This window comes from Hyperolius riggenbachi, chromosome 2, assembly GCF_040937935.1.
Source record: "Hyperolius riggenbachi isolate aHypRig1 chromosome 2, aHypRig1.pri, whole genome shotgun sequence".
NCBI classification, from domain to species: Eukaryota; Metazoa; Chordata; class Amphibia; order Anura; family Hyperoliidae; genus Hyperolius; species Hyperolius riggenbachi.
Genome location: NC_090647.1, coordinates 331,467,154 through 331,492,348, shown reverse-complemented (window position 1 = coordinate 331,492,348; position 25,195 = coordinate 331,467,154). Strand labels below are relative to the sequence as shown.

General features: G+C 42.7%; 1 protein-coding gene across 3 annotated transcripts in view; it reads left to right on the top strand.

The window, feature by feature from the left end:
• ADIPOR1 (adiponectin receptor 1) overlaps positions 1-24,401 on the top strand; it is a 30,925-nt gene extending 6,524 nt beyond the window's left edge. For all 3 annotated transcript variants that reach the window (XM_068269362.1, XM_068269361.1, XM_068269360.1), the window contains 7 exons: positions 5,805-6,022; positions 15,395-15,517; positions 16,752-16,923; positions 18,326-18,512; positions 21,258-21,445; positions 23,302-23,495; positions 23,658-24,401. In XM_068269362.1, the coding sequence (XP_068125463.1) occupies positions 5,885-6,022; positions 15,395-15,517; positions 16,752-16,923; positions 18,326-18,512; positions 21,258-21,445; positions 23,302-23,495; positions 23,658-23,786 (1,131 nt within the window). In that variant the 5' untranslated portion in view covers positions 5,805-5,884 and the 3' untranslated portion in view covers positions 23,787-24,401. The remainder of the gene's footprint in view (positions 1-5,804; positions 6,023-15,394; positions 15,518-16,751; positions 16,924-18,325; positions 18,513-21,257; positions 21,446-23,301; positions 23,496-23,657) is intronic.
• The last annotated feature ends 794 nt before the right edge of the window (positions 24,402-25,195 follow it).

Genomic DNA, 25,195 nt, shown 5'->3' with positions numbered 1-25,195 from the left:
AAAAATTATCTCCTAGGTGAAAACTCAGGTGAAAAAGTGAATTGCATATGGCCCACAGTGTGGGAGCTTTTTCTTTGTATACTGTATATGCTGACCATGCATTTTAGAAGATTCTTCTAAACCAGTGATTTTCTTGCAGTGCTCAAAATATCTGATTTTCTAAAGTAATGTGAACAACTCTTTCAAGAAAACCTGACGTCTTTTAAACAATTGATTTTATGGAGCTATTGATCCTCTTCTGTGAAGAAGAAAATGACGGTATCATTCAGTAAATTGGCCTATAGTATCCTCCTGCGTGTGGCTAGTAGATAGACCATCCCAATCAATGTAATACAAATAATTTTGTGTTGAAGCAGAACTATGCTATTTTTATGTAAATTGATGCAGCTTGAAAAAGGACCAATTGAATGAAGCTGAGCTGGGTTTGAATTGGTCCATTTTCGTGCTGCATAAATTTGTATAAAAACGTACATAATTCTACATCAACTCTGAATTATATGCATTTCATTGCGTTTGGGGAATATGGCTTCCCTCAGATCCAGACCCAGAAACATAAGGCTTTGTTCACATTGGCAAACGCTGACGGCCGTATGTTCGGAACGCAATGCGTACAAACTCACGCCATCCACGTTTGTATGCGTTGCGTGGCTGATCCCATTCACTGAAAGTTTTGGGAAAAAATGCGTGCAGCATGCGTTCCCGGACCCCACAGGTCCGGAACACATGCAGTGTGAACATCACAGTGCAGTCTATGCACTGTCTGATGCCGTGCGTGTCAGCCTCCTGCACGCGTTCCCGAAACACTGATGGGAACGTGTGCAGTGTGAACGGGGCCTAACATTTTCTTAACTGTTACAAAAAATTAGAACATGATCCACAATTCTGACTTTGCCATTTTACCCGATGTTTATAACCATTAACAAGTATCTGTGATTTTATCATTATACTAAAAACAGATTGTAAAACAAGTGTCAGAACTCAGAAGTGGTCAGTGGCATGTTATAAGCTACTGCATCAACATAGATCTGTGGATAGGCCCACAAGTTTAAGCTTGAATATACAGCTCAAAAATGGAGGGGGAAAAAAAGATGCAATAAGAGCTTGTTCACACCTAGGGCGTTTTTTTTTTTTTTTTTTTTTTGAGCACCGGCGATTTTTAAAAACGCCTTAAAAGTGCTTGTGCAATGATTCCTTATAGGAGAGTTCATATCAGTGCGTTTCGTCCGCTTTCTGCATAGCAAAGCGCTGCATGTACCATTTTCAGGGCAATTTTGCTACAATGGAGTTATAGGAAAAATGCAAAACGCTCACAAATCACTTTATCTAATGATTGCGTTTGCGCTTTTATGAATAAATACAGTGCAAAAAATCGCTGGCGTCAGCTATTTTTTAATTTTAGATGTGAACAAAGCGTGAATGCTTAAAAAATAAAGGTGATTATATGGAGAAATAATCAGAAGATAAAGTGTGTCTAAAATAAATGTTTCCTTTATTGAGTAAATAAAAAATTCTGTTACTTCCCAAGTGACCCTTGTACACAAGTCTAGCCCTAGTGTGGCCTGTAACAAAATGTTTTCCGGACCCCAGCGATGTACGCAAAATGTGTGCTGGAGTCATGTGAGGATGCAAGTATAACCTGTAGAGCGTGCCTGTGGTTCATAGTCATCTCTTTAGCTGTTTGACAGTTTTCTAGTTTGTCACATGAGGTCCAGGACAGTGCCATAGGTCACAAGACTACATTTCCTGCGCTCTTACAAGACATAAGAAAAAGAATTTGAAGATACAGGGGCTGCTTTTCAGAGGGGAACAAGAATTGCTGGCATGCTCTCAACAGTTGGGTGGATGGGAGACACTAGCTATAATACATGGGGGAGCACAATTTATCAGCAGGTCCTGCGGTTTTCACTGATTTTGTAGGTACATTGTGGGATGAGCTTGTGTATGTATTAGCTTATCTTCAATCATATACTGTTAGCAGCACATGCACATTTTAGCAATCATGCTGCAATGTTAAAGGGGAACTGAAGAGAGAGGTATATGGAGGCTGTCCTGTTTATTTCCTTTTAATCAATACCAGTTGCCTGGCAGCCCTGCTGGTCTATTTCTCTGCAGTAGTATCTGATTAAAACCAGAAACAAGCATGCAGCTAGTCTTGTCAGATCAGACTTATAAGTCTGAACCACTGAAACATCTGATCTGCTGCATGCTTGTTCAGGGGCTATGGCTAATAGTATTAGAGGCAGAGGATCAGCAGGGCTGCCAAGCAACTGGTATTGTCTAAAAGGAAATAAACATGACAGCCTCCATATACCTCTCTCTTCAGTTCCCCTTTAAGGCTACTACACGCAGACAACTATAGTCCGACATGAAAATCATTATGCAGTTACAATATATATTATCTCTGCCTAAGCATGTAGTGGTATTCTGAGGTGAGAAGTCTGCTCACTTATATGGAAGTAGAGGATGGCACAAGCCAATTAATTTTCTCAAGAAATGTCAGCAGAGGAAAGGGGAGGGGGCTGAACAAACTTTTAAATATTGCCTGGTCTAACCTGAGCGGATTAAGGAACTTGTGTTCCACAATTGTGCAAGTGCATCACCAGCTATCACTCTGTCCAGCAATGTGTGCCAACAGTCAGTTAAGCCTCTTGCACACTTATGCTTATGTAAACATATTTTCCAACATGCAACAGCCACATCTGTTTGTTTTCTAAATAAGATGCTTTATGGTAGCAGTGCAACAGAAAAGAAAACTGTGCATAGTCCGTAAAATGCTCCATCATGCAGTACCACAGAGAAACCTACAGCATGTGTGTGAGTGGTAACATGAGGCTTGGTTTACTATGCCAGAGGGGTAACAGCCATATAGTACAAATATGCTGCCACTCTCTGTGTACCCTCTGCGCTGCTGAGGTAAAGCATCTGCTGTCTGAAACAAAAATGTGCAGGTTGGGTTTGTGTGTTGCAGAAATGCAATGGATGACCCTGGGTATGATTGGTATGGACTCGTGTGAATGGTTTCATGCTTTCTGGCAGGAATGCATGCAGTGTGTTCTGCATGTCCATAGGTCCATGCCATCCACATTAGAAAGCAATCTTCTTGTGGAATTAGTAATGGACTAGTCCTGAATGTACATGGGCTTGATATGTTCATGTGCACCATGTGTGGTGCATCAAAGCACTGCACGTACGGTGTACATGCCCTAATAAAAGGGGGGGGGGGGGGGCTCTGACTATCCAATACAATGCCTAATTAGCAAGTTTTTGCCTGTAAATCCATGTATAGTAGCTTAAAGGAAAAAGATGGGCAGCATGGTGGCATAGTGGTTAGATCTTTCGCCTTGCAGCACTGTGTCCCCGGTTCAAATCTTAGCCAGGGCACTACAGATAAGATACAATAAGGGCTTCCCTCTTTCAATTGGCCCTAGACTAGGATACATACACTACACGATACATACATAGACGTATGACTATGGTAGGGATTAGATTGTGAGCCTCTCTGAGGGGCAGTTAAGTGACAAAACAATGCTGTGTATGGCGCTGCGGAAGATGTTGGCGCTATATAAATATGAAAGAATATTAAATGGTTGGTTGGCTGATCAACCAAATATCTCTCTCGAGCAGATAAAAGGTGATCAGTATATCCATAAAGCTATATCCTGGAAGAGCTGTTCACACTATTTTGCAAATGCTTGATTTTTCAGTAATTGCAAAGCAAATCAATCATTTTTAATTACATTCTGAAATCTCCAGCATGTGCTCTAGGTGAGCCAAGCTTCTGATTATATCTGCTGTTCAGTGATGCTGACTGTCACATAGGACCAATACATTGGCTTGCAAGGTCAAATTGAAGGGACTTCGGTGTGACCCTGGAGTACATCCAACTTGACAGTCTTGGCAATAGTGGAATTTGAAAATCTGTCTCCAAGATGAATAACATTGTAAATTTGCTGTCCCATCAAAAATAACACACAGCCAATAATGTCTAAACAGGTTGCCACTGGAATCCTCTCCTGCTCCACCATGACGATACCATAAAGCCGGTGGATGTTAGAGACCTTGCGCACTTCCACCTTCCATTTGAGGATGCCCCACAGATGCTCAATAGGGTTTAGGTCTGGAGACAAAATATTGCCCTTTGGCCTAGTTTCCGAAGGAAGGGGATCTGCTTTAGTATCTCACAGGTACATGTTGTCGTTCATAGTTCCCTCAATGAACTGTAGCCCTTCAGTGCCGGCAGAACTCGTGCAGCCCCAAACCATGACACTCCCACCACTATGGTTGACTGTAAGCAAGTCACACTTGTCTTTGTACTTTGCACCTGGTAGCTGGCACACACACTTGACATCTTACGAACCAAATACTTTTATCTTGGTCTCATCAGACCACAGGACATGGTTCCAGTAGTCTGTAATCTTCGTCTTCTTGTCTTCAGCAAACTGTTTGTGGGTTTCTTGTGCATCATCTTTAGAAGAGGCTTCCTTCTTGGATGACAGCCATGCAGGCAAATTTGATGCAGTGTGCGGCATATAGTCTGAGCACTGACAGACTGACCCCCTTACCCTTTCAACCTCTGCAGCATTGCTATCAGGAGGCATACATTTATTTGTGAAAGACAACCTATGGATATGCCGCTGAACATGTACACTTAACTTCTTAAGTCGACCATGGCGAGGTGTGTTCTGAGTAGAACCTGTCCTGTAAAACCACTGTATGGCTTTGGCCACTGTGCTGCATCTCAGTTTTGAGTGCATTGGCACTCCATTACCCAGTATGAGATGGTGTGAGAGTGATTATACCAAATTTAACACACCTGCTCCCCATGCATGTCTTAGATCTTGTAATTTTGAGTCAGTGTGGAGTCAGTGTGGAGTCGTAACACTAGCGAGTAACATGTTTAATTGGGCAGAATTTTGACAATTCACTTTTTATTTGCCAGAGGTTTTGCCACTTAAGGACCGCAGGAATTTTCATTGATCTGTGCTGGGTGGGCTCTTCAGCCCCAAGCACACATTAGGTTTGAGGAAGGGCGATCAGACTTCCCAATCCCCCCCCCCCTACTGCCGAGCGGGGGGGCTCCTCAAAGCCCCCCTCAGCAGCGCTATTCCCCCCCTTCCTCTCTTTCCCTCCCTCTTTTCCTCACTATGGGCGGTACAGGACGGCGATCCGTCCTGTACCGCCTTAGATAGGTTCCAGCCTATCAGATGCCGGCGATCCCCGGCAACTCAGAGGCTGTGACAGCAGCGCCGTGCGACATAAACACCGGGGATTTCTTCCCCGCGTGTTTACATTTCACCTGCGAGCCGCGATCGGCGGCTTGCAGCCTGTTCACAGAGCCCCCCGCCGTGAAATGACATGGAACGGCCGCTCGAAGGAGAGGCCGTTTCCATGGAAATCCACAAACGACCAGCCACCGCCTATCGGTATTGGCTGGTCGTTAAGTGGTTAATGCTTGTCTGCTGAGTTACTCTGATGGAGCAGCAAATTTACCCTGTTCTACAAGTTGTTCACTGACTAGTTTACGTTGTTTCAAAGTGTCATATATTCAGCTTTGTCCCATGGAAAGTTGCAAAAAATATTTGCAAAAAACGTGAGAGGTGTAACCGGTTTTGTGAGCTACTGTATATGCTATGTAGCTTTCAGTTCAATTTATATTGCTTGGGTTTACGTCATGATCAGATACTTCTTTTTTTTTCTTTTTTTTTTTTTTTCTTTCAAGTAAATTGGCTACTTAGCTGACAGTATGTTTTTGAATATGCATGTGTCAGCTAGGAACCATAACTAATTTGTCTTTGTATTCTTAGCTTACAATCCTGTAACTGAGAGAAGAGAACGTAACTGCCACCCAGCAACCTTTGTCTTCAGACTATCGCCCTGAGGCCTCATGGCCACGTGCAAAGCTTCAGGACAAGAGAGTGGCTTGCCCAGCGGTGCCAGAGCAGATGCTGATGATTTGGAGCTGACAGAGTTGGGACCATTACTCGAAACCGGGATAGAAAGAATTGGACAGACGCCAGGCTGTGTGAGTAGCTGAAAAAGTCTCTGTCCTTCTGTTTATCCATTATCAACTATAGATTTGGACGATATGTATTTCTATGTGAAAAATGTATTCTATATGTATATAGCAGGGCTGTGGAGTCGGTCCAAAAATCCACCGACTCCGACTCCTCAGTTTAGGATTCCACCGACTCCACGACTCCGACTCCTCTAATTTGCATATTACAATTTTGTTGATTAAAAGTATGTAACATGAAATTCGTCTCTTAACTGCCAACGCTTAGGAATTTTACAAAACAGCTGAAGTGAGAAGGATATGTAGACTACTATATTTATTCCCTTTAGACTAAAACTAGTCCTTGGTAAGAGTACTTGTAAAAGGTACAAACCGGAACAAAGAACATCTATCAGGCCCTAGGCAATGTAAGTGTGGGTACATGTAAGAATGATGTGCAGGTACTCTGCAGGGGAATGAGGAGATTCTTCCTCTATTACACATTCTTCATGCACAATCTGAACAAGGTTTATGGGTGACAGACAACACCTCTGTGTTCAATGTGCACAGCATTCTCAGTGGATTCCCTGCAGCTCTGTGGGGAGTGCATATGTAGAGTATAGTACTACTGTGTAACAAAGTAAACCTGAGACAGATGAAATTAAAGTTTTATACATACCTGGGGCTTCCTCCAGCCGCCTTCAGGATAATCAGTCCCTCGTTGTCCTCCACCACCACCTGGATCTTCTGCTATGCGTCCAGGTACTTGAGCCAGTCGGGCGTAGTGCGCATGCACACACTCCGCCGCCAGGAGCATACTACACCTGTGCAGCACTATTGCGCAGGTGCAGAATGTTCCTGGCTGTGGAAGCGGCATGCGGCCGGACAGCGCTGACTGGCTGAATTACCAGGACTCATAGCAGAAGATCCGGGTGGTGGAGGAAGACAGCGAGGGACTGATTAGCCTGAAGGGGGCTGGGGGAAGCCCCAGGTATGTATAAACTTTACTTTTCATCCGTCTCAGGTACCCTTTAATTTGTAGTCACCAAACAAAATTTTAACAACATATCAAATTCTTTGATTTCATCAGCAAAGGGAGTGCATACATTTGCATAAATCAGCATCAGTGCAGAATTATTTCCATCTCTATTAGTGACACAGCTACACATCAGGCTTTATTCTTACAGTATAGATGTTTTTTAGTATATATAAGAGATTCCTGTGTACACATCATATATACAGTCACAATCAGATATGTATATCTGACCTTAAAAATACGGGAACTGCTTTATTGAAGCAGCACAAGTAACTAATTTTGATTGGTTTATTTCATTTTTGTGGACTAAGCACAGCTTTTACTGTATATATACTGTATATATACATTATTTTTAATGACTATTATCTGAGAAATAGAACATTTTATCATATTTTCTATTTTAATTACAGTTACAAATTCATTAGGAGTCGGAGTCGGTGCATTTTTTCCCGACTCCGACTCCAGGCACCCAAAATTGCCCGACTCCACGACTCCGACTCCACAGCCCTGGTATATAGAGTACCGTATATGTTTATGGAATCCAAAAGATGATTGCAATTTTCATCTATTGCAGTGTTCTCCCCAGAATTTTTCTCTTGCCGGGTGGCATGAAAAAGTAGCCGGGTAAGGTTGGATTTCATGGGGGAAGGAGGGGGGGGGAAAGGGGGAGTTTGTCAGCAAGGTGGAGTGAGGGTGACAACTGTAGAGGTCAGCACAGCTGAGTTGAGATCCCCTGCTGCTTTTTGGAGTGGTGAAGTATGGGGCCAAGGGGTGACGTTGGCAGGGCAGAAGTGTCAGGCCTGGCAGCCACCTAATTTAGCCCTTGGCTTGCGGCCTAGTCCAGAGCAGCAGAGTGGAGGCATTGTGGCCCTGGGGTGGTGCACCAGCATTATGTGTGAGGGGCCAGGGGGTCAACACAGACCTGTCTGGTGTCCTGGGCAGCGGTGATGAATGGAGGATCTGGCGGCAGCAGGCACAGAAGCACTGGCAGAGGACGACAGGGGAGAGGGACCTGGTGCAAGGACTTCACCCAATGGCAGCTCGGAGCGGTAATGAGGTGGCATCTCCGATCCAGAGATAAGCTGGCAGCCTGGTCATGCCGGTGATGCTTCCTCGTTAGCGGTTCTGATCCCAAGATCGTCCGCAGCCCGATCATCTGATGCTATTCGTAAGGTAGCGGCGCCAGAAGGATCTGATGTAGTGGCGGCAGGAGGATCCGGTGTAGCATAGCATGAGGATTCTATGTACCGGTGGCAGGAGTAGGGGACACAACCTCCAGTTAGCAAGCCACATGGCCGGCCGAGTCACTGAACACGTGACTGAGCATGTGGACCCGATCAGCTGGCGGTCGGCAGCCCGTAGCCCAGTGGCTGAAAACCTGGGCGCTGTGGGCAGTCTGAAGTCCCTGCATCCTCCCCTGTAAACTGGGGGAGACAAAAAGCTGCCAAAAGAAAATGTGAAGAAATAGAGGTCGGAGCCTTGTGACCGTGGCTACCGGCACCATCCTGTTCCTATGTAGAGGAAGAGGAAGCACTCCCCTCTCTCATCCCTGCAGGCTGCCGATGATCTGGAGGTCTGACTATGTCTGACTATACGGGCGGGCAGTGCAGCCGAACTAGGGACGGCTATGCGAAGGGAGCCCCGCTCTGTGCAAGCGAGCAGAGAGCAGCAAATATGAACACAATGGCAGAGCAGAGCAGTACTGTATGCATGCAGGCGGGCCTTTGATAGCATCCGGGTGGGGATTCAAATCAGCCGGGTGGCCCGCCCACCTAATTAGCCCTGGGGAGAACACTGCATTGGAGGCAGAGGAGAGGATAGAAGTCAGGTGCCTGACTTCTGCGTTGGTGCTCTGCCTCCAATACTTGTTCTGTACCAGGAAAAAAATGAATATGGTGGACTAAATTACCTTATGCTGCTCATTGTCCTGGGGGTCCTCCCTGTTCCCTATCCTCAAAATATTTGATTGCATTCCCCTTGGGAGGGAAGGGGGAATGGGAGGGATCTCAAGGACAATGAGCCTCGGGCAACCTAGCCCACCATGGGCTTTATTCAATAGTTTTGTCGCCAGTTAAGGGGTATTTTAAAGGACATCTGAGGCGAGCTGTCCTGCTGGCCAACTCTGAAGTATTACCAACCCCCCGATGGATTGGCTTCTTCTGCGCTTACGTGGCCCTGTGCTCGCATCACCTGTGCAATACTACTGCGCAGTATGGTCCCTGCGCTGCTCAGCCATGCGCAGAGGTCGCCGACCGTCGTGTAAATTTTGCGGTAGATCCTGTTGTCTTGTCTCGAATGCTACATGTAGCAACAACGGGAACCAATGCCAATCGCTTTTCTGTGCAGCAGCAGAAAAGTTTAACATCAGCTAAACAGGCTGCCACCATCTGTTGCGCCAGAGGCCTGTGTGAGCCAGCCCTAAGAACTCCTTGATTGATTTTGTTTTTTCAAGCAGATATCAAGCCTCTACATGAAAATCCGGCAGTTCTCTTGTAAGGGAAAGTTATAATTGCCTGCATTGTCTTCTCCCCAAAGCCGTCTTTGAATACCCCAAATCATTCGACTCTCTGATCTCTGCTTCTGGTCACGCAATCACATATTTAAGACAAGACATTTAGCTGCACAATCCTTGTTTCACACAATACAGAGTTATGAGTGCTGTAATCACTTGTGTACCAGCAGTCTCTGGCCTCTTAAAGGTAACCTAATCCCATGTAAGAAAATGAGTTTCACTTACCTGGGGCTTCTACCAGCCCTCTGCAGCCATCCTGTGCCCTCAAAATCACTCACGGATCCTCTGGTCCCCCTCCGCCAGCTTGTTTCGTTTTTGCAAACTCTGAATCGGTGGGCCGCCACGCGTATTCTTGCACGTGTTCCCGCAGTTACAGGACACCATTGCGGAAGTGAACAGGTATCTTTGTATGCGTTGCATCTGCAACACGTTCCCGCAGGTACAGGACGCTATTGCGAAAGTCAAAATGTATCTTTGTACGCGTTGCAGGTGCAACACTTACAAAGATATGTGTTGACACTTGCAATAGCGTCCTGTACCTGCAGATTGGGTTTTGTTTTGACTTGTATTTTGTATTGTTAAAAGACATCCTACCACATGCAGGAAATACAGGGAGAACATGCAGAGTTTGTGATGTCTTTTATTGGACTTAATTGTACCCAATTGCTTTAAGGAAGCGTGCTAATCAGTTAGCCAGTGTCCTCAAACCATGTGATATCTGTAAATGAGTAACATGGCATAAAGCAAGCTAGCGCAGATCAGCTTTCGGTAATTAGGTTACACAGAAAATAAAGTAAAGCTTCTAAGCCCAACAGTTTTTGTTTTTTTTTAATCCAGAAGTCAAATCAAATCCTGTGGGAAACTTTGTACTGCAAGGAGAAAACATTTAAGTCTTGACTGTTGTATACAGTTCTGGATGAAAATGTTACCATGCTGTCCGCAGGCCTGTATATTAAACAAAGGTGTCTAGTACATGGCAACATGCTCACTCACGTCTGAGTTCTGGTTTAATTGTCAGTTTCTGGCTCTGTGTCATGCCCGCTCCCCATCTCTTACAAAAATCACAGTCTTTGGCTGGCACAGTATTGGTGGCTCACATCCAGTTTCTGGTTAATGTTTGTGGTTTCTGATCACACACACACACACACACACACACACACACACACACACACACACACACACACACACACACACACACACACACACACACACACACACACACACACACACACACGCGCAGTGCCCCTTTCTCTAGTGACATCTCACTCCATCCCTTGCTCTGCCATTCTATGTGATACATGGATCAGAAAGATCCTTCTTTTGTGTTGCTGTCAGCAAGCACATGACCTTGGCATTCCAAACATTTCTGAGGGGAGTTTCACTGAACTGGGGGCTCTATGACTAGAGCTCTAATAGCATGTAGTTTTATGAGGAGGCCACTAATGGGAGCACTATAATGAGTGAAGCACTAGTGGGGGCAATATAATGGAACACTGATGGGTGCCTATAATAATAACCGTAATTAGGGAATTATGGAGACACTAATGATTTCCTAGTGCATCAACAGGCACACAGTTTATTTATTTATTGGATTTATAAAGCACCAACATATTACGCAGCGCTGGACATTAGTTTGGGTTACAGACAATATTTAGGGGTGACATACAGCAAAATGACAATACCTGAATACAAGAAAGACCAGATCATGCAGCACAGTATGAGTACAAGGTAATGCTTAGTCACTGGAGGGGAGCATGGAGATTAGGCAAGTTAGGTTCACTTAGATGCATAACATGGGTTCACAGTAATGGAGGCGCATGCATGGTCAGGTAGGACACAAAAGGAGGACCCTGCCCAAAGGCTTACAATCTAGAGGGAGAGGTGAGGACACAAAAGGTAGGGGACCAGAGTTCAGCTGTGGGTTTAGAGCACTTGTGAGGGGTAGTAGGCCAGAGTGAAAAGGTGAGTTTTGAGGGCCTTCTTGAAGATGTTGAAGGAGGGGGTTGCCCTAATGGGTGGCGGTAGGGAGTACCATAGTGTTGGAGCAGCTCTTGAGAAGTCCTGGAGGCGTGCATGGGACTGGGTGATGCGGGGGGCGGTTAGGCGAAGTTCATTGGAAGAGTGGAGTGAGCGGCTAGGTGTGTCCCTCTGAGTAAGATCAGAAATGTAGGTTGGACAGATTTGTAGGTCAGACACAGTATCTTGAATATGATTCTGGACTGGATAGGAAGCCAGTGGAGGGATTCAAGGAGGGGATCCGCCGTGGTGGAGCAATGGGAGCAGTGGATAATTCTGGCTGCCGCATTCATGATGGACTGCAGTGGGGCTGTTCGGGTCATAGGGAGACGAGACAGAAGAGCATTGCAGTAGTCAAAGCGGAAAATTATGAGGGCATGGATGAGGAGTTTGGTGGTGGCAAAGGTCAGGAAAGAGCGAATCTTACAGATGTTACGAAGGTGGAAGTTGCAGGACTTTTTGAGGTTTTGGATGTGGGGAGTGAAGGAGAGTGCGGAGTCCAGGGTGACACCCAGACAGCAGGCTTGAGAGGTAGGGCGAATGGTAGTGTGGTTAACAGTGACATGCACATCTGGGAGGTTCATGGATGTCCGGGGTGGGAAGATCATAAATTCCGTTTTGTCTAGATTTAGTTTCAGGAACCTATCGGACATCCAGGAGGAAATGGCTGATAGACAGGAGGAGACCTTGTCCATGGTAGTGGTGGATATGTCAGGGGTGTGGAGGTAGATCTGGGTGTCATCTGCATACAGATGATAGTTAAAACCCATGGAGGAGATAACCTTGCCAATGCAGGATGTGTATAGGGTGAACAGTAGGGGGCCAAGGATCAAACCTGGGGGACTCCCACCTAGAGGTGGTTGGGGGTGGACGAGGACTCATTGAAGGTGGTCGTGAAGGAGCGGATGGAGAGGTAGGATGAAAGCCAGGTCAGGGCGAGATCGTGAATGCCCATGGACTGGAGGGACTGGAGGAGTAGGGGATGATCTACTATGTCAAAAGCTGCTGAGAGGTCAAGGAGGAGGAGAATGGAGTATTTACCTTCAGCTTTAGCTAAGGCAAGGTCATTGACCACTTTGGTGAGAACAGTTTCGGCTGAGTGGGCAGGCTGAAATCCAGATTGCAGTGGGTCTAGCAGTGAGTTGGCATTGAGGTACTGGGTCAGGCGTTTGTGAGCCAGATGCTCAAGGAGTTTTGAGGCAAAGGGGAGGAGGGAGATAGGACGGTAGTTGGAGGGTAGCGAGGGGTCGAGGGAGGGTTTCTTGAGCAGGGGTAGTACAGTGGCCTGCTTGAAGTCTGAGGGGAAGGTGCCTGTGGATAGGGAAAGGTTGAACAGGGTAGTGAGCACTGGGGCCAGTTGTTAGTAATTATAACTTATTAACATTCTATATAACCACAACATGCCAACTTCTTAAAGGCACCACTAAGATGAAAAACAGTAAGGCCCAGTGCACACCAAAACCGCTAGCAGATCCTGTAAACGCTAGAGGTTTTTGGAGCAGATTTCAGAGCGATTCTATGCATGTTTAGAGACGTTTTCTAAACATGCCTAGCGTTTTTTGGAGTGTTTTTTTTGTGTAGCAGATTACAAATCCATTAGCCAAGCGTTTTCACAGGCTGAAGCGGTTTGCGGATCGCTTCAAAAACTGCTCGGTGTGCACCAGGCCTAAAAGAAAATTATTTGTGTATTTGTCCCAGAGCAAAATGCATTGTGAATGACTATTTCTTTTGTAGCTGTTAGCTGGGTATTATTTGATGGCTCTGAAGCTCTTTCTGACAGGTTTTGGAATAGTATATCTTCCCAATGTGGATTCTCCAGGGTTTTTTTTTTTTTCCCTCCAAGAAAGCACTCCCTGAATTGAACTGACACAGTCCAACTGCCACACCAGGGGAACCTGAACCCTGTAAAATTATTTAAAATAAACGATGTACCTGCAAATGTAATATTACATACTTAGCTCGCCGTCAGTTCCTCTCAGAAGTTCACCATTTTCTTTTTACAATTCCTTCCAGTTCTGACAAGATTTTGTCAGAACTGAAATATATCAGTTTCTGTCAGTTATATATCAATTGCTGTCAGTTATATATCAATTGCTGTCAGTTATAACTGAAACTACAACTGATGAGCAAGGTAATGTTCAGGTTTCCCTATCAATCATGGGGGCGATATTACAGTTTAACTGTGTGCTGACCAGGAAGCTGTTATGAGGTAATGACCATTTTTAAAATGGAGGACAGAGAATTCCATCGATCGCAGGGGACAAACAGGAAAGGAGAGGAAAGGAGAAAGAGATTGATAAGTAGACTACACAGGAGGTAAGTATGACATGTGTATGTTTATTTTGGCTCTTAATTTTCAGCCCAGGCTTGCTGTAACTGTGCAGTACAAAACAGTATGAACATCACTGTCATAACTCTGCAACCTGCAGTCCCCTAACTCCTCTTCAGCAAGGCTTGCGCTAGAAGCAGGTATAGCACTATCATGAAAAATTGTAAAATACCTGCATGTAAAATGTACATTTTTTTCCCCCAGAGTAAAATTCACTATAAATGACTATAAAGCTGACAGATCTAACCTGGCCACCCGAGTTTCCAGCCTGAAGCCCAGCGAGCAGGTGGGCGATGGTCCTGGTGTGCAATCTCCACTATCCAAGAGGATATAGAGCTAAAATACAGTGTGGACTGAGCCCACAAGGGGACATTGGTTCCTGTAAAGCAGGGAGTATCACTTTAAAAGGAATGGACACCCCTTTATTCAACACCCCCTAACTAAAGAACGATGCATCACACCAAAGCCGAGCTTAGCACAAATGAAAGCCAATAATCCAACGATATGTAGATTTCCAAAGGGGAGTATATACCAGCAGCAGCCACATTTGTTCGATGGGATAATGCGTTAGTACCCTTTATTCTTCACAAAAGCACCCCCTGGAAAGGATCTATACAAAGAAGTCAGCCAGAATCAGAATCATCTAAGTACAAAGGGTGAGTTGTATCCGGAATTGGTTTTGGCTCATACAGTTTCTGTAGGACAGGGGGTTGGATAGTGAAAGTAAGGGGGGGAAATGTCCGAAAGCCAAGAACCGAGGCTGCCATGCTACGGTGCCACCAGTCGCACTTGCCAGTCATCTGTTATCCCTAATGAGACATCCGAAGCGGAGGTGCAGTGAGGCGGCTTCCCTACTTGTCTGCACACTGTTTTGCCAGTTGGACTGAGCTTGTGTAAGTGCTTTTGTATTTGAAGAAATAACCGAGAATCACCTGTGAGGAGATGGACTTGTCCAAAGCCTTAAAGAGCTGTCAAATACTACCTATTGTAAATGATGGCACCATAGGTAAAAAGTAATTTATAGTGCACTTTATTCTCGGAGAAATGTACATTTATATTTGTTTCTTAAAAACTATATTTTTTTTGTGATAGTTGTCGTTTAATGCTTTATTACTATAATAGCCAAATATTCATTGGAAATGCTCTGCATTTAATTAGTTTCTTAGATTTGATGTCTATATTCTTTTCTATTAAACAGATTGTATAGTGTGTTCTCTTTTTTTCTGCACACGCGTCATCCTCACCTCACTGCAGAGTGAGTAATGTTCCGGTTTCGAACACTTAAAGCAGCAAGAAGTACTTTATTAACGGATGTTTTGCTTTGAGTTATAATTATGAGATGGTATCTATTATAATTTTTTTTATGATGAATGACAATGCTTGACGGCTACTTACCCCGCTGTAAGCCTTTACATTGCAATTATCTGCCATGTTAAGTTATTCATGTCAGTAACAATAAGTAATTGCATTGCATACTGACATAGGTTTAATGTCTTTACCTTGATGTAGAGCAATGAAGGCCAAGCAGCTAAAGTGGTTCAGGAAGAAGAGGAGGAAGAGGAGGTTAGAGTCTTGACTCTACCGCTACAGGCCCACCATGCCATGGAGAAAATGGAAGAGTTTGTATACAAGGTGAACATTGACATTTCTTTCACCACTACAACATTTTATAGATTTTACTTAGTTCTGTGAAGCATATATCATTTTATAATTAAACAAAAAGTGTTTTACTATCACATGATCCCATTAAAACATTTTGGCAAGTTTTTGTTTATGGGTAAAAGACAAACTGACCACAAGCCTGTAAAGAGAATTGGGTACAGACAACAAAGCTTTGGTCTTGGTCACCTCGCAATTTGACATGAGAGCACCTTGCACAACTTACCTACTTCACCATCTTGTGACCTAATACCAGGAAAAGTACGGTATGTTCTGTCTTTGAATTTTGTGGAAAGGGGTTATACATTTTATGGGTTTTTATAGCTTTATACCCATTGAATAATGTTTTCTTACTTTTTGTGCTCTGGCCCTCCACTGATCTTTCTGAGTTGAATATGGAAACAGGTACAGTAATCTTGGGGACAGGAAGTGTTGAACAGCAATGAAAACTAGTCAAGAAGTCAGAACTATTCCTTACTCTACAAACAATATTTTGTAACTTTTTCTTACTCTATAAATATTTTGTAACTATTCCTTACTCTACACATAATATTTTGATTTCTTTTGTCTCTGTTACTATTGGAGAGATTTCTAACCACCTGGACTTGTATGTAACTTTGTATGAAAAGGAACTCTAAGCTATGTTCTGTGTTTTATATAGCAACATCAGCTTCCATGCCAATGTATAAAAGTAACAACCCACACATGGGTATGTAACTCAGATGTGGTAGACCACCTATGGTAAATGCCATGGTGACTATTCAAGTAGCTAACAAATGATACAGAAATTTCAAGAAACAAAAAGGAGAGAAACCATCCCTTGGGATCTCACAATCTCTATGAACAGGGAAGATAGGCTGTATATCTGAAGGCAGCGAGTTTGCAAGTCACGTTCTGCAGAAAGCAGAGCTTGGTCAGGGGCTGAAAGGAATGGCCTAGGGTGGACTATATGCTAGTCTGGAAAGGTGAGGGTTTTTTAAGGGTGAGCTTCAAGGGTTACAGAGCCGCGAATGTGTTTTGGAAATGAATTCTTTTCCCCTGCGATTATATTTTATCAGATTACATTCAGGTAGGTAAATGGTCTGTTTAAAAACAAAAGCCAGTTGTGATATCCTTTTTTTTTTTTTTTTTTTTTTTTTTTGTCACTTTGAATACAATTAAGAATGGAAATTGATTTCTGATTCTCTTCTATTTCTCTTGTCTCAAGGTGTGGGAAGGCCGATGGAGAGTCATTCCATATGATGTTCTTCCTGATTGGCTGAAAGATAATGACTATCTTCTACATGGTCACCGTCCCCCAATGCCATCATTCCGTGCCTGCTTCAGGAGCATCTTCCGAATACACACTGAAACAGGAAATATATGGACTCATTTATTAGGTAAATGGCAGGAAGAAGTCCCACCAATTTCTGTGATATTTTTAAAGTGTAGTATTAGCTCATCATTTTTTTTTTTTTTTTTTTTTTTTTTTTTTTTTTTTACTAGTTTTAAGCAGGCCATACACACATATATTTCCAGGCAATGTTCCAAAACTATTAATTCTTTTCTGAATGGAATTGATTCTTACCACGCACAGTACATCACCAGGGAATCTTTTGAAACTCAATCGATCTGCAGCATTGCACTGTTCGATTTAGTGCAACACTATGGGCCATCAATCGATCTGCCACTGCTCATTTGCAGTCTTGTCTAATAAATGGTTCTGGTAAATTTTTGGTCAAAATTAGTCAACGTTCTATTGATTGGACATTTTTAAGAGAATTGATTTTCTTCCAATTCTCTGAGTGAACAAATCTGCAGGGGGTTGAACTGGAAAATGTATGTGCGTATAAAACCTTTAGATAGGGTGGACCGCAGGAAAACTCATATGTAGTGTTTATTAACGCAAACATGTGCGATCAATAGAAGAGAAATATAGATGCTTGCCTCAGTAAAGGGAAGCCTCTGGAACCTCCAGAAGCTCCCCCAATCCCACCCTAAAGCTCTCGGCCGCATTCCCATACGAGAACAAGCCTGGCTGCTGTGCACAGCACAGGACAGCTCACACCTGCGCAGTAGCATGGGCCCCTCATTCCGGCTCGGCAGAAAAGCCAAACCCATATCCAGAGGCTCTCCTCTACCTACTTAAGTACCCATTTGGGACACTTTTTTTTTCACTACAGGTACACTTTAACACCTGCCCCCTTATAAAAGATTTATTGTAATTCCTGCAGGTATTTGCTCAAAGCCAAAGAATGAGCTGAATCTCAAAATGTTACAGTAGTTGCTGAAACAAATGAGTGTACATTTCCATTGAAGACACCTGTTCCCATGACAGCTGTCCTACAGTAGGCGTGACTTCCTACATGAAGATTTCCATTCCCTTCCGGTTTCTCTGGAACAGAAAGTAAAGCAAAATAATATAAATCATATTAATATTTAATCTTTTTTTTTTTTTTTTTTTTATTCTGATCCAGTTTTATTGTAAAATAAATAGATGCTAGATTGGGATAACTTGGTAAACATGGTCTTATGTTAGGTACACACCATACAATTTTGTGTTAGATAGATGGTTCGATAGATTATTTCCGACATGTCCCATCTTATTTTTGATCGTTTTTCTGATCGATTTCTCATAGAAGTGATCGGAAATAGATAAGAAAAGATAACAGAATCGAATCGGAAGTCGATCGGACGGAAAATCAACCGAAAAAACGCATCGTGTGTACCCAGCATAAAATGTATAGGCTAGCCTTTTATCTATAAATGACATTCTTTCTTCTTTTTATACCAATCGTGCAGGTTTTGTGCTGTTCCTATTCCTTGGTGTTCTGACAATGCTTAGACCAAACATGTACTTCATGGCTCCCCTTCAAGAAAAGGTGGTCTTTGGAATGTTCTTTTTGGGAGCAGTGCTATGTTTAAGCTTCTCCTGGCTTTTCCACACAGTATATTGCCACTCTGAGAAAGTCTCGCGCACATTTTCCAAGTGAGTACTATGTCATTATAAGGGTGGGAGTAAACAATTTGAGCGTGCAAGATTTTCTTAAATGTACCCACACCTTTGATGGTAAAAGCTGCTTTTAGCTACCTTATATTTCCTGCTGTTTTTAACATACTGGTTACATATCCTAGGTCATTTGACATGGGGCCCATTTCCGATATGTATGAATATACAGTGTTTCCCTGCATGCAAGACAGATGAGGAAATGCAACCTATTCAGACACAAGCATGCTGTCCAGATGGCTTGGTGGTGTGATTCTGGATGCCATGTTGCCGTTTTCCATAGCATGCATCCGAATCCTTATAGCTGTGCATGGCACAGCTATAGTGAATCTGCTTCACAGCAGCACAGGTGCCACGTCTGATTTGGAAACGGACGTGGTTACAGTGGAAACAGGCCCATAATGCACAGTAGGAGGGGGTAATTTTTTATTACATGCTGCCATTATCACGTCGGCATGAAGTAAGGGATTTTACAGTTTATACAGACGGAATTCTTGCTGGAAGCATTAGTGGTCATATGGTAAGCATTAACCACACTGTAGGTGATAAATAAGCATCCAAAGTGGGCAGGCCATTTTGTAGTTTAAAGAGGACCCAAACCAAAACATTTTTTAATTTAAAATATTTAGTTGCACCATTCTGACACATACAGATAGATAAATAAACACTCCTGCAAGCCTATGAGCATTTCAGTGCATGCTTTTCACCCTTCTCTTTTCATAACTAGGGTTATATAGGTGGCAGACATTAGCAATTCCTTATTTGCCGGACACCATCTACTCCACCAGTCTGCCGGATTCTGTTCCGGCAATATGAAAGGGAGGGGTTCCTCCAATAAATGTAAAATATTTTATATTTGTCATCATGCAGCTGAAAAAAGGCTGCTATTTATTATTACAAAGGGATACAAAGGACCATTTTCAGGGCCAGAAGACTGTGGATGCGTAGGAAGCATCCATGTGATATGAAGGCTGGTTTATACTCCAGTAGTGTTAAAAGCATCCATTTGGTTAATACTGATGAGCAAAAAATGGAATAAACTATTTAGGGCCAACCAAGAGGCATACGTTTTTTGATTAGTAAATCCTAGCTTCCGGCATTTAAAAAATGCACAAATTCTCATGTGGAAAATTACATATGCAGTGTATGAACATGGAAAGAAGAGAAGTGGTCTCATCTTTAGCCCTCTGCAAATAGAAGAAATGTCCAAATAGCAGTCTGCTCATTGATTGAATACAAGGTACAATGCTTATTCATTTTCACTGTACACCACTAAAAGTATGGAAGCATTTATACATCATGTACAAGTCAACTAAAAACGTATACTTTGGGAGTTATCCTGCAATGGCTATCATTCATAAAGCATTTCCGCATGTGGAAATGCTTAAAACAGCTGACTTTACCGCACATGTACCAAAATCTGCATTCATAAAGGCTCCTTCCGCATCAAAAGCTGACATTACCGAGCACAGCGATTAAATCACCGCCTTGTGCGGTGATTATTGTAAAAAAATGTAGCAAAATGTTAATTCATAAAGATCACCGCAAGCGGTGTGAGGTCGGGAAGTACCGCTCCCTCTGATGTGGCGATAACAATGTAAATGAATGGAGACACACAGACCTCCCAGGCAGCTGCAGCAGAGCGGAACACGGAGAAATGTATCAACTCGGCTGCTTCCGTGTCTCCGCAAGCCTACCGCCTGCCTACCGCCAGCCTAGTTTGGGGAATCTCCGCACTGCTACCGCAACCGGATACATTTTTATGAATCAGCAGCCAGAAGTCTAAAACACCGGCAGTGGTGTTTTCCCGCACTGATTCTCCTTACCGACAGCTCCTTTATGAATGATAGCCAATGCGTTAGTCAGACCAATGATTAATGGTCCTAATGTCACCTGACTCCTAAAAGATTATTGCATGTAGTTCCACTGGATTGATTTACTTCCCACATAGCTGCGTATATACAGTACATACAGACCATCTATCCACACTGCTGAGCACAAGCTTGAAAAGTATGCTGTGTTGCAGTAACAATTATTAGCTCCAGATGGCAGTGTAGTAGCTCAGGACGAAATGCATCAGATGAAATCCTAATATGGTTCTGCACACAGTATACAGTTGTGATTCTCACGGTTACTTGAGGTTATAGGAATGCGGTCAACAAGAGCTACAGTATGAGTCAGGACAAAGGCAGAAGCTTTCAGTTTCTTATTAGTTTACAATAACAATAATTACAAAGATGCATGTACAGTATTTGCACTTACTTTTCAAAATGACAGCTTGATAATAAAAATATATTTTCTGACATCAGTAGACCATAAGGTTTACCTGCTAGAAATTTGTTGCTAGTAAAGAGATTACCTATATGCCACAGCGCTAATATCCCCAGCTATAACTTCTATCTAACTTTCTATGACTGTTGGCAACTTGCAGAGGGACTTCAGTATCGCCCACAAAAATTCCCTCTTAGCCAATTACCACAGCCAGTTGATGTCCTATACCATTTTCTTTCCTCCATCATGTTCAATAAACAAATAATTGAAAAATCCTATTGTGTAAAAACAGAGGCTGCTACATCAGATTATGGTTAACATTCTGATGTCTGTGTGGCCATTTAGCAACATCTTGACTTTACACTGCCATAAATGGAAATATTTTGGTAAAAAAAAAAAAAAATTCCCCAAAAAAACTTGTCATATTTTCTATTTTTGTCCATTTCTGGTTTCTAGGCTGGATTACTCTGGTATTGCCCTTCTGATCATGGGAAGCTTTGTTCCCTGGCTATATTACTCCTTTTACTGCTCCCCACAGCCACGACTCATATATCTGTCTATTGTCTGTGTGCTGGGAATCACAGCGATTGTCGTAGCACAATGGGACCGTTTTGCCACACCAAAGCACAGGCCAACACGGGCAGGTAAGTTTATTTCTAAGTATAGAATAGGTCTCTTACAATACAGATAAAATGAAATTGCATTAAAAGGAAGGTTGGCATCTCTTCGTAATGGATACACTTCAATGTCATACATTGTTGAAGTGCCAGGTTTTTATCCACAAGGATTTTGTTTTGAGCCCTGATTGGCTGTGAGAAGTTATTTTGGACACCAAAGTTCAGTACACTGACATCTGGCTGTGAATTTTTGTGCTGCTAGAGCTTGGGATTGGATCCAGCATAATAGTGGAGATCATTAGCTGACTGCCTTGTTTAAATGTGGAGAAAGGTGCCACTGCACTCCCCAATGGTGCCATGCATACCTATTAGAGAATAACAGCCTCTCCTATCAGCCTTTCTCTAGTAGAAAGGTATGATATGATTTTTAGTGGTGAATGTTGTAATCAAGTGAGGGTCGGGGTGTTGTAACTGTAAGAGGAAGAGGGAATGAGCAAGGAGGAGAGAAGGATGGTGACTTTCTGGTACTGTTTGTATTTTTATTGGAAACATTGTTTAATATTAAAGGTCAAAATCTGTAGTTATAATTTCAAAATACATTTTGCATTGAGACCCATGTAATTTTTGTATTGTCTGTGTGAGGATTGGACATCTTCACACGTATACAATAGATAAATAGCCACCTACTTCTGCGCCATAGACAAAATCCCACGCTATAGATCCAGAAACTACAGATGAAACGCACACATATTTGCACCATACACCAGTATACGCCAATTGTAGACACCACAAGCTTACAGAGATCCCCACTAACTATAGCTAATATTTTAATTTTGGATACAGGAGAGAAGGTTTGGAACCTACTGCCAGGTTTGTAGTACTGGCTGTCTCTCTGTTGCAGGTGTTCCACGCTTTTTCATTAAACATCAGGGATATGGAAAAAAAAAGCTTTGTGTACACAGTAAAATAAGGGGTTGATCTGGAAAACTGTCAAGATAGTCCTGATATTGATCTTTTGCCTGGTTTACCACCCTGCACTATTCCATTTTAGACTACATTTTTGAGTCACTCTGCAGTGCTGAGCGTTTAGCGTTTGTGTACTATTTCTGCTCACTGACACCCCCTCACTCACTCCCTTTCCGGTTTCACAAAGAACAGGCATTCCTGATCACTTCGTGACTGAGGTTGCAAACCATGCTGATTGGGAATGTCCTAGTTTCTTTTATGAATTTTTTTAAAGAGTTTAATTTGTTTTTACTGAATCTAATCTATTAAAGTTGTAAAGTGTATGCCTACTAAATGCAGTAAATGATCGATCAACTACCTGTTCTTAGATGCAAAACACTCCTAGATTTAAGAAGAAAATTAATTGTTCATCCACCATATACTCTTTTGTAAAAAGTTTGTCCCATTGGATACAAGTTTGCTAAACTTTTATGCATAACTGCGTACAGGACGGCCATAAAACCTGATAAACCGATATTCGACTGTTAATGTGGAAAAAAATAATACTAAAATGTCGGTATTCAATACCAATAGTTTACTACAGCACCTAAACCTAGTCTTACACTGAACCTTCCCACTACGATGCCTAACCACCCACCCCTCATGGCTAACCTTAACCGTCCCCACAGCCACCAAAAATAAACCATCAAAAAATGCTAATTTTTGGGTGCTGCCATAGGCTCCCATTGTATTATTGTTAAGGAGAGGAAATTTGGTGCCCAATAAATATCTGAAGTCAGGGCCGCCCACAATACAAAACACAAATATAAGTTTCCATATAACCTTATTTTTTACTTTATTCCTTTTCACTTGCAAATTAGTGCCTATGGTGTCACTTCAGCAGAATGATTAAGTATAATTCACTTTTTGCCTCATAGGTGTGTTTCTTGGTCTTGGTCTGAGTGGCATTGTCCCAACCATGCATTTCACCATTGCTGAAGGCTTTGTTAAAGCAACTACTGTAGGTCAAATGGGCTGGTTCTTCTTAATGGCTGTCATGTACATAACAGGAGCGGGTCTGTATGCAGCACGGATTCCCGAACGTTTCTTCCCGGGCAAATTTGATATATGGGTATGTGTGCACTTAGTTCATAATTGTTTTGTGTGTTATTTTTTTCACTGGAATTCTGTTGTAAGATGTGTGTGGTTTATAAAGAGTGAAGTACCTTGTTTTTTTTTTTTGTTTTTTTTTTCGGAATGCTTTTTAATATGCCTCTCCGTTTTTCTTTTCCAGTTCCAGTCCCACCAAATCTTCCATGTACTAGTTGTGGCGGCAGCTTTCATCCACTTCTATGGTGTTTCCAACTTGCAGGAATTCCGTTACGGTCTAGAGGGTGGCTGCACAGATGACTCCCTCTTGTAGTGTTTTGGAATTAGACTTTCCTCTGGAGATGTAAAAGGGTGTGGTTTAGAGGACTAAACTAATCTACTGTCCATCTGTATTTAGACAGTATGCCCAAAAGACCTCTGTTACAAGGCAATGGTCGCTGTTACCTCTAAAAGTGGAATCCCAGAGCCATGCAAGTTTTAAGAAATACAGATGGAGCTGCCATGCCCTTTGATCATAACTTTAACTACCTTACATCTTGAAAGACAAAGGATCGATAGCTGTATTAATTTGTTTTATATCAAGCTTCCTTCTGCATTACTTCAAATCCTCCAGCTGTTTGTGTTTTTCCTTCTTGTTGGCTCTTATTTAAGATGAAACATGCTAAGAAGAAGAATTCTACAAGAGTTCTGATGTCATTGTACGAATGACCCTACTATAGTAAATGCACAAAGCATTAGCCGGGCCCTAGAGTAATAGGCCTCGATTAGCTTCAAATTACTATTTTATAATATTACAATTTGACACCGATGGTATTACATAATCTACAGATGCCAACATATATTTACTTGTATCCATGCTTACTTAGGTTGCTAAGGTGAAAGGAGAACCTTAAAAATAAAGTATAATATTGTGTAATATGAAAGTTAACTTAACTTTGATATTATTTTCTAGGGTCATCAGCAAAGATTACGTTTTTTAAAGGAAATGTGTATTGATAACATAAATATGCCAATCGACACCAAAATGTATCTGAAGAGCCGTGAGAATCGTCTGGCTGCTTGTTTACATATGCTCGCTGTGTACCTGCAGTCTGTAGACACAGATCAAACGCCGAAATAGGACATTTGGGTGCCGCAGGCTTCGGGCCTGCTATTTGTAGCAGTCTGCCTTTTTTTTTTTTTTAATCGGGCACCCAAATTTTTTATAGCGGCTGATCCCGGTTATTAACCTCATCGACTGTGGTGGTGCTCAAACTTCCCCAGCGTCTGATAAAATACAAGTGAAGGTGGTGTGGACAGTGGCGAGCACTGCGCAAAGGGATGGTAAGCAGTTTTTGCAGGTGGTTAGGGTTAGGAATGGGGGGGAGCAGTTGGGCATTGGTTGGGGGGAGGGATTTGTTAGGGTTGGGCAGCAACATGGATAACCGATAAATTTAATAGTTATTACAAATACATAATGAGCAGCCAGGGTCTTCACATCTCTTCAGGGGCAAAATTTCGTAATGCATTATGATTGAGTTGTCAATCAGTTGTAATGTGGGGGTATATTTATTATAAGCACACTTAATCATTGAAGTGGAACTCCAGCCAATAAAATAAAACTCTTACCATAGGGAAGGACTAGAAGAACTTTCAGGTTTTTAAGGTAGTCTGTCTCATTTTGGTTCTTTTTGCTGTCTGCTTACGTGTGTGTTTCTCTCACTTACTGTTCTCAGTGCCCCT